This window comes from Seriola lalandi, unplaced genomic scaffold, assembly GCF_002814215.2.
Source record: "Seriola lalandi dorsalis isolate HSWRI2012SDOR001 ecotype SW California unplaced genomic scaffold, Sedor1 jcf7180002054575, whole genome shotgun sequence".
In the NCBI taxonomy this organism is placed as follows: Eukaryota; Metazoa; Chordata; class Actinopteri; order Carangiformes; family Carangidae; genus Seriola; species Seriola lalandi.
This window is the reverse complement of record NW_019525128.1, coordinates 470,418-480,983: the sequence shown is the minus strand read 5'-3', so window position 1 is coordinate 480,983 and position 10,566 is coordinate 470,418. Positions and strand designations below refer to the sequence as shown.

At 42.3% G+C, this 10,566-nt stretch overlaps 1 protein-coding gene across 1 annotated transcript in view; it reads left to right on the top strand.

Moving 5' to 3' along the window:
- Window positions 1–2,067: 2,067 nt before the first annotated feature.
- The window catches only part of arrb1 (arrestin, beta 1), a 35,616-nt gene continuing 27,117 nt past the window's right edge, over window positions 2,068–10,566 (top strand). Inside the window, exon 1 of the mRNA XM_023417534.2 lies at window positions 2,068–2,276. Coding sequence (XP_023273302.1) covers window positions 2,257–2,276 — 20 coding nt within the window. The 5' untranslated portion in view covers window positions 2,068–2,256. The remainder of the gene's footprint in view (window positions 2,277–10,566) is intronic.

Sequence of the window (10,566 nt, the reverse complement as noted above, 5' to 3'; positions counted from 1 at the left end):
AAATGTGGCCTTTCTCTGTGGGTTGGTGCTGATGAAGGTCCTCACCAGGTGACTGTCCAGACTGTTCAGAATATCACCATGAACATGCCTAAGAGCAAGGTGGGTCAGTCATTACTACCTCATAGTTGTCTTCAGACAGTGCAGAATGGAAAACATAGAAAGAGATGTAGTCAACTTCTATCAAAGTGCAAGAGAAAGTGAAGGGATTCACTATTCACTGTTTGCCTTAATAAGCACCTGCTGTTTTCATGCCATCTTGGTCGAATCTCTGCAACCAAGTCCACTGCTTCATAAAACTCATTTTGCCATGAGTGTTATGCTTCTACTTCTCGCTCTGTTGTGTAACTATAACAGACTGGGATATTCGTCACCCTGTGTCTCACTGTAGATAGCGAACGTAGCATGTTCTCCACTGTACACTCAAGTGCACCCAGTGCGCTGGCCTCGGTGATCTGTCACCTCTTGGCCACTGATTCACACTGCTCAGAAAATGCTTCACAACACAGGAGACCAAAGAAGGCTTAAGCCTTGTTGCCTGCTTACACAGGCCTCCGATCTTTGGTGTCTTCCCGCACACTTTTGTCATCCTCAAGCTGCCAGTGAGTTCCAGTGATTTCTTTGTAAGCATTACATACAGTACATGTTTGATAGCTGTTGTTCATATGCACCATCTTGTTGGACATGTGGCAAATATGGTAACTACGTCATTACAGCCAAACATCAAGCTCCTTGTGTTTGGATGACTCATGGATTACTACAGTTATACCCTGAACAGAGTTCATAGAATCAGCTGTAAGACTCACCTTCTGGGCGGCCGGAGAACCGTCCTGACATATTACTGGCTCCATCAAAACAGTATTTGCGGAGACGTTCAATTGGGATGTTCAGCCTGAGAAACAGATGTTTGGTCCCTCCTTGAAGCCTCCTTTCATAAAACTGTTGTCTGACCTGACCTGACTTTATTAATTAGACCTTTCTCCACATCGCCATCCTCAATACAATGCAGCCATCACCACTTGTTGAACCAGCTTGCATTGACTGAACGACTGAAGACTGAAGCTGCTTGGTTACTGTGGTGCCTATGAGACATTAGCATGTTGACCTGCGATGTTAGTTTGAAATACCATCATCAAACTCTGGGGAGGGTGTGTTGGTCATTTCAGATGTGCTGGGACAGGGGCTGAGTCTGCCTCCACTAACTCGCCAAATCTTTTTCTGTTTTGTTGAGCCTTCCCTAAAAACAACAACCAGTGCTCCAACCTGAACAACCCTCTGAAACTACCCATAGGGGTGTGTCCTGTAATCATCATTAATGATGATGGCTTATTTTATTTTATTTTTTTTTTTTTTACAGCTATTAGTGTTTCCAATGAGTCTTATTTAATTTTCATTAATTTTATTTTATTTATTTATTTTTTGGCAAATACATTTTTGAGTGCTGCAGCGCCCCCAGCACCCCTGCTTCCATAAAACCTTAACGTTGGTTAAGGTTGAATTCATTACACATGTTCTTTTCTAAAGAACATACAGAGGAGGACAGTGGACAATGGTCAGAGACATTTTTAGTGAGGGTGTTACAGTTTGCATTTAAATATGACACAGAAAATGTCTGAATGATTTTATTTTATTTCATGACTTTTCCATTTATTTCAGTGCTATAAATCTTCCAGACAGACATGTTAAACTCTAGTCGGTTTCTGTCTGTAGGTTGTATTCTGCTCTGTGAGCCAGCGTGATGTCTGGAAAATTTGTGAAGGTTAGAGGTAAAATAAAAAAAAATGGAATATTTATATTTATTTACTGTAGGACAAACAGAAGGATGGACGGAGGGATGGTGGAGGTCAGGGTCCAGCTGTCAGCTTGATGTTAATGTCACAGACAGAAATAAAATGTGTCCTCTGGGTGTTTCATGTTTTAACACATTTTATTGCTAATGAGTGTGTTGGGCAGAGAGAGAGAGAGAGAGAGAGAGAGAGGCAGTGAGTGAGGGAGGGAGGAGGGAGAGTTAAAGAGGAGGAGGAGCAGAATAGTGGATTCAGTCAGTCGTTCAGTGGATCGGAGCTCAGATGGAGGTTTATCCATGCGCCGAGGAGAATCTGACGGCATGACGACGACTTCCTGAGAGAGAGAGAGAGAGAGAGAGAGAGAGAGAGACACCCTCCCCTCAGTTTCCACGGTGACGGCATCCCTCCATCCTCCTCCTCCTTCTCCATCATCTCTCTGTCCGGCTGCTGTCGGCTCGTTGGCGTCGACAGGATGGGAGATAAAGGAACCAGGTAAGATTTAGTATGTGCGTGTGTGTATGCGTGTGTGTATGCGTGTGTGTGTGTGTGTGTGTATGCGTGTGTGTATGTGTGTGTGTATGCGTGTGTGTGCGTGTGTGTGCGCGTGTGCGTGTGCGTGTGTGTGTGTGTGTTTTCATACAGAGCACTGCTGTTTTTTTGGTTTTATGGTTCTTTCACATCACTGTTGCTGGTTTCTCACAGAACCTTTAAATACAGAAACAAAGGAGCGGTGTGTGTGTGTGTGTGTGTGTGTGTGTGTGTGTGTATATCTGTGTCTTGTTGTTGTTGTAATGTTACATAACATTCTGTCAGAACCTCAAGCAGTGTGACGTCTCAGCAGTGCACTGATGGTTTCTTGCAAGGTGATTTTTTTTTCTTTTTCTTTTTGCCTTTATTTTGATAGGACAGAGGGGGGGGTGGCAAATATGTAATAAATTACTCATTACTTCTTACTAGTTAGAAAGTAATGAAGTTATTTTACTAATTACAATTAACTTTACCACGTTTGACATAACTTCTCTTCCTGGATTTGTAAATTCATCATCTTAGTTCATTTGTATGTAATTCTTTTTTTCTTTTTTTTCTTGATGATTTGATTTGGAGTCAGTGATAGATGATATTTATTATGAGACTTGATGTTAGTCTGACATGACCACAGTGGAAATTAGTCTTGGACTTGATATGTGACCTCATTATACCAAATAATCTAAACACAATACTTCACACCACTATGTCACATACTGTCAACAAAACTCAGCTGATTCCTAAATGTTTGTTTATTAGTAGCGATTAGCAGCACAAACCAGCTAATGATACGCAACAAGGAGTTCACCTTTCTTTCCACTTGCAGCCCTACACCAACATGTACCAGACCAGTCTGTGATTTGCAATCAAATTCTCAGTGTGAGCTACTTTGACCAATAAATACAAACCAACCAATCAGAATACATCCACAAACCAAGCGAAAAGAACACCTGTACAAACCAACCAATCAGAATGTGTCTACAAACCGACCAATCATGATACATCTACAGACCGACCAATCGGATTGTCTACAAACCAACCAATCAGAATGTATCTACCAACCAACCAAAGAGAAAACAACAACAAAACAACCGATCAGAATGTGTCTACAAACCGACCAATCAGATATATCTACAAACCAACCAATCATAATATGTCTACAAAACAACGAATCAGAATACATCTACAAACCAAACAATCGGAATACGTGGCAGCTCCAGGACGGATGTAGTCTTACGTTTTAGAGTCCTGACTGAGTCAGACGTGAAGTCACAGACCTTGATCTGATTCAGTGTGACTTCACTATCATTATCTCTGATGTCCCTTCAGAATAAAGCTCCAGAGACACAGAGGGTGCAGAACTTCATTCAGAAACTTCCTGTTTGTAAGTTCTCTTCAGTATCACAGTAATCTAGTGATAGTTGTCTGAACATCATGATCCACTGCAGACAGGAGCTGATCACAGCTGATTCAGCTGTTGTTTAGGAGACAGTTTGACTACATGGAAACTAACTAGCCTACAGTTAACTCACTGAATTAATGGCAACTAGACACAGGAAGATGCTAATGCTGTTAGCAGCTAAGTGAGCTGGCTTGGTAGCTACAGTCCTGCCCATTTCACCAGTTTGTGTGTTTTTTAAATGTATTATTCTTTAGCTTATTTAGCTTTAGTTATTTTTTGTCATAATTTTCATGTGAAGCCTTTGAACAGAACCAACCGTTATGAGACCCCACAGTTTGACTGGTTTACTCTCTGGTACATTCTGATTTCTCAGTTTGATCTGATGTTACTCTGAGAAAGACAGACCTATGAACTACTGCAAAACTAACACAAATATAAACAGCTCTGTTAACTTGGACCTCACTTACCCTTCTGTCTCTAACAGTGCAGAGGTTCTTAAGTTGTTGTGGTTCCACACAGAACCTGATTCAGACCACACAACATGTATTTTTCTGCTCTGTGATTGATATGGTCTCGTATCTGAGTGCTGAGTGTGTTTCTGTATTTGCAGGCTGAATGATCTGAGTGTGTTGTGTCAGGAGAATATTAATGAGTTCAGTGTGATCAGTGGGACATACAGAGCAGCTCAGACCCAGCCCTGCTGCTGCTGGAGAGATCCACTCTGTCAGCTGAGGAGACTTACACACAAACAGAAAGAATCAGCAGCTCAAACATTTAAACCGTTGTCTGTTCTGATTCCAATCAAACCTCTTTTAATAAGAGGGGAGGATACATGACCACAGCCATGTTTCAGACAACCAGCTGATTTAAGACTTTTTATTTCTACAGATCGTCTCTTTACTGTTGCTACTTGGTAAAAGCAAAAGAGCCACAGAAATATGTGGAAAAACCAGTGTAAGAGTCTCCAGCCATGATTGCAGCTCTGTAAGGTGGGGATACCTCAGTGGTGGACAGACTGACAAAGCGCTGCTAAAATATGAACCACAGAATGAATGTATATTTGTCACCTTGTGTTTATTTTATATATTGTCTCGCAGCCTTTTTATGTCTTATCGAAGCACTTTAATTTGTCCTGCTGTCAGACGCTGCTGTTCTGATAAACCTGCCAACAGTGTTTGGATCAGCAGCTCACTGAGTTATGGTGGAGCTGAGCTGTGCCAGGCCTCAACATTAATGAGTGTGATTGTGAATTGAATCCTGATCTAACAGGTGTGGATTATACAGGGGCTCTGAGGAGTCTGAACCTTTATCAGGCTGCGACTTCTTGTTAAAGAAGAAAACAGGATGTCACAACAGTTTATGTCCACTGTTGGTTTACTGTGTAATATCATTCACCATGTGAAGCACACAATAAAAAAAAATATATATATACACACAATGTTTTATTGTGTGTTGTCAAATCGTCATGTTTTGATTCAAAGTTTGCGTCACATGAGCTTGTAGCTGTTTCTGGTGCAATGATAACGATAAGAAGGGTCAAAATTCACCAGTGTTTCATAAATAGAGAGACCAGGTCATTCTGTTTTTGTTTGAAGACAACATCTGTAACATCTGCCCTGACATCTGTCCTGTACACTACTTTTCATAATGCTTTGTGGGATGAGTCCACTTTATAGGGTGTAATATGTCTCACTATACATTTGGACAGCACTACAAAATGGCAAACTCTCTATATAGTGGACTACATAGGGAGTCAGATTGGTTCAGATGTTCATGTTAATGTGTTCCCATCAGCCTCAGCTGGACACTGTGTTTATTGCTGATTATCAAGTGTTAGCATGTTAACACGCTAAACATGGTGCCTGACAGAGCTGTTAGCATGGCTGTAGACTCCAGGTCTGGTCCCCTGTTGAAGGTGTTTAAGACAGAGACAGAGGGTGGAGGACTGGGAGCTACACAGGAAACCACAGAGGCCCACTTTAACTCAGGAACAATAAATCCCATCCGTTGATGAGTGACAGCTCTGTCTCTGACCACAGTTCAGCGATATGAAACATTTCACAAGTTTTATTCTGGTCAAAATGGAGAGAAACAGCTGTGCAGGACCGGCCTCCAGCAGGGAGGTGTTCAGGTGTCAGAGTGAGTCTCCGCTGGACTCTCAGTGTCAGGGGAGTCTTCAGTCGTCCCCCGTGGCAGCGAGCTGACACAACAATCGGATATTGATCAATCTGTCGGTGTTCCCTCAGTTGGAGCGTCCTGATCAATCAGGTGAACAGAGGCTGAGCAGAGAAGCACTTCACCTGCAGGAACACTGTCAGGGCTTTTATTTACTGATGGAACATTCTTTACAATGAGCCAAGAAATACACAGATATCAGCTGTCAGATCAGGGTTCACAGTCTGACTCAGGTGTATGTTCAGAATCAGTTAGTGAATTTATCACAAAACAGCTGAAAAACATGAATTTATTAGGTGTGAAATTTGTAGTTTGTATGTCATTGACAGAGACAGAACATCACTGTGCTTGTTATCAACAGCAGACCAGCAGATAAATACAGTGTAACATGAGGGTCCTGGTAAAACCTTTGAAGGAGCACTTTTACTTCTCTCACTTAGTCCCCTTAACAACAACCACACTTCTGGCTTTAAGTCACATGATGCTAAATTTATTAGGTGTGAAATTTTTAGTTTTCACATGTTTTACCTTTGAACTATGTCACTGTCAGGTGTTGCTGCTCCAGTGAAAAGCAAACATCTCCACATGAATTTCCCCTAGGAGATAAATAAAGTATCTATCTATCTATCTATCTATCTATCTATCTATCTATCTATCTATCTATCTATCTATCTATCTATCTATCTATCTATTTAAAAATTGATCTACAGTCGTTTGGAGATTTGTTGTTTGCAATCAATGTGAATATAATTCATATGTGATACATTTAAATGTGTGTGTGCTGTTTATAACGCACAAGTAAGAAAAGGAGGAAATAAACAAAAAGAAAGACAGAATGAAAAGCACAAAAGCAGGAGACTAACTATTCAAAATATAATGTTATAAAATCAAGAAAAAAAATCAAAGAAGAAGAAAAAGAATAAATTACAAATAAAGTAAATGAGGATTTGGCATTTATGAATTATGGCAATTTAACTATATCAAGTTGCTCTGAGATGCTATCAGATCTGACTGGACTGTCACACACAGTAAACGTATGTGCTCGGGGCTTCAGAGGACGAAGGTGTGGCTCTTCATAGTCGTCATGAACCGAAATGAGACAGTCTGGTCTACGGAGGATTTTCCACTTTGCGTCATCAGCTCTTCCTGCAGCTCCTGTCGCCTAGCAACTTTGACAACATATTACTCTTTTTCACTAAAACTTGAGGTTTTAAGTCTCTTGGTTTTAACAGTTGCACTGTAGCTGATTAACTGAGTTGAAACTCAGTACTTACATTTAAAAGTGCAATCCTCAGGGTCTCCGTCTGTCTTGTTTGCTGACATATTATTTTCATTAACAGTGCAATGAATCTTGGGATAGGTTGGACCATGAAGGATCCACCTGTTGGAGCCTTCGAAATGGGGCAGTCAAGTTGTACCACTGTAACACAATCTGTCTTCAGATGCATCTGAACTAACAGTTACAGTTTTTGCCCGTTGCTTGAACACTATAGACCCATGCTTAGACTAAAGTAACACAACTTGAAGCTTTTGTTACCATACCTCAAACACATGTACCCATACCTTAAACAAAAGCGCTGCTTTGCACTCTAGTTGCAATTCTGCAACACACTTACTCCTTTATGCAACACCCTTGGTCCTGCATACTACACTCTATTTCATACATAAGACACTTCGTTCAAAAATGAAATCTCAGGGTGCCATTTGGAAAACACATGTATCCAAAATACAAAATACATCGGGTAATTGCAACCACTCAAATACACACCTGAAGGCATTTACTTGCAAAACTGAACACCAATCAGCCAGCTACAAAAAGCCCTCAGTTTAGCCATTTCAAGAACTTTGAAAGCATGGATGGAGGGAGAGCGAGAGGCAGAGGTAGAGCAAGAGGAAGAGGAAGAGGACGAGGAAGAGGAGGAGGAGGAGGAGGAGGACAAGGTCAAGGTGGAAGACGCCATGCACGGACCCCTATTTCTGATGATATAAGAGCAACTTTGGTGGACCATGTCATCAACCATGGCCTGACGGAGGGAAGCTGGGCAGAGAGTCCACCCACATCTAAGCCGCTTCACAGTGGCATCTGTAATAAGAACCTTCCGACTGGAAAACAGGTATGTCTTCACCTCTCTACCTTCTACTCTATGGTATTTACAGTACTGTACTACAGTATATCACATTACCACATCACGTGTACAGGGTATTGCAGGGTGCTGATGCTCCTTTTGCAGCCAAAGTGGTAGTTTTTGTGAAACATACCATGATTACTTATATTGAGATGTTTCAGTACAGTGCATGATACAGTATATACAGGAAAGTACAGTATATATAGTACTGTAAGAAAAAGAAGCAAACCAATGACAATTTGTGCTTGTATTTCTCTAGAATGACTAAAAGACCTTCTGGGGGAAGACGCCAACGCCTGTTCAACAACAGCAGGAACTTGCAGTTGTGGACCTAGTGAGGGCAGACGATGCCGTCTCCACCAGCTACGACAGAAAATACTTGCAGACAGGCAAGTGTTCAACAACATAAACCATGTGAGCATCACCACCATCAGATGCATCTTGGGAAAACACAACATCACCATGAAGAAGATTTACAGGGTCCCATTTGAGAGGAACAGTGTCAGGGTAAGTGTAACTGTCCTCTACATTTACAATATTGGTGAAATCCGGTAGCAGCTGAATATGTACCATATCAGTACCACATGGATCCATGCGGAGAGCTACACAGGTCCCTGTGTGATGGGGTGGGGGCTCTGTATGTGTAGCACTGTAGTAATATGTTTTTTTTTTGTTACAGAGAATCTTGGCCATGGATGAAGCTGCACGGCCTCATGAATTCATTTTCATTGATGAAGCTGGATTGGACCTGAGCAAAACAAGACGACGGGGTCGTAATGTAATTGGCCAAAGGGCAATTGTGCACGTCCCGGGGCAGCGCGGGGGAAATATCACATTGTGTGCCGCCACAAGCCTTCGAGGGCTTCTGCATCATCGTGCAAAACTAGGTCCACACAATACCCAACATATACTCACATTTCTAGATGCTCTCCATAATATAGTTGTACAGAACAGACCAGATCAGCCCAGGTTTGTGGTGGTATGGGATAATGTCAGTTTCCATCGGGCTGCTCTGGTCCAGGCCTGGTTCACCAACCACAATCAATTTGTGAAAGTGGTATACTTGCCCCCTTACTCACCATTTTTAAACCCTATAGAGGAATTCTTTTCGGCTTGGAGGTGGCGTGTATATGACCGCCAACCACATGCCCGCATGCATCTTCTGCAGGCAATGGAACAGGCCTGCGGCGACATTCAGGTGACAGCAATCCATGGATGTCGATGAGGTCCTGTGGCCAGACCCCAACAGACGGCGGGATCCATGAGCCCACGTAGCACAATTGCCATGATTTTCTGTGTTTACAGTTTAGTGTTTTTTTCTATTATTATTATTTTTTTGCTTTATCTGAATTCATGTTACTGCAATGTACAATACTGAGGAGGCCTATTTGCTTTTATGGTTGTTTGAAAAATGTGCCTCCTGAAAATGTGGCTTCTGAATAAACAGTGAAAATCAAAGACTGCAGTGTTTTATATAAAGTAGACTAGTGTGTTCCCCCTGATCTGAAAGTGTATGCATATGATGCAAGTGTGTGTCATTTTGTCATCAGAGTTTCAATTTGACACAGATGTGAATGGTATATTTCCCAGTGTTGTGTCATGTTTACTTGTGTGTAGAGTTTTGGCACAATAAGTGAAGTTTTGCAAAATGTGTTCAAGCAACGGGCAAAAACTAATATGTTTGAGTCATTGTGGATGACATCACACAAGCCACACCCACAAGAATTTACCAATCATAACATCTGGTCATTAAATCTGACAACAGCAAATAGGCAAGAAACTGCTGACACCTGACAGATGCTTTCATCAGCAGACACATGAGGTGTGTGTGTGTGTGTGTGTGTGTGTGTGTGTTCAGTGTTGAGTGTGTGTGTGTGTGTGTGTGTGTGTGTGTTCAGTGTTGAGTGTGTGTGTTCAGTATGGAGGGTGTGTGTGTTCAGTGTTGAGTGTGTGTGTTCAGTGTTAAGTGTGTTTGTTCAGTAGTTTAATCACCTCAGGCTTCAGTTATACACAGATCTGAATCTAACACCTCCTTCCTTCTTGCTAATCCCAGTCCTGCTGTTTTCATGCCTGCTTCTCTTCTTCTTCTTCTTCTTGTTCTCTTAACCTAAAAGTTATAGTGAGTCGGGTCCATAGTTTGATGGAAGTGACCCTGTTGTTTCTGTCCATGTTGACTGTGCAGAGGTGATTCCAACTACACCTGACGGGTGTGACTCCACCTCTCACATCAGCTCTGACTCCACCCCCACAGCCGACTTCCATCTGAGGTCAGCATGTTGAATGTGCTGAAGAGGGAGGAGGGAGACTAAGGGAGACGGAGGGAAGCAGAGGGAGATGTAGGAAAGTGGAGGGAGACTGCGGGAGACTGGGGGAGATGTAGGGAGACTGCAGGAGACTGGGGGAGGTGCAGGGAGATTGTGGGAGATTGGGGGAGATGTAGGGAGACTGCAGGAGACTGGGGGAGGTGCAGGGAGATTGTGGGAGATTGGGGGAGATGTAGGGAGACTGCAGGAGACTGGGGGAGGTGCAGGGAGATTGTGGGAGATTGGGGGAG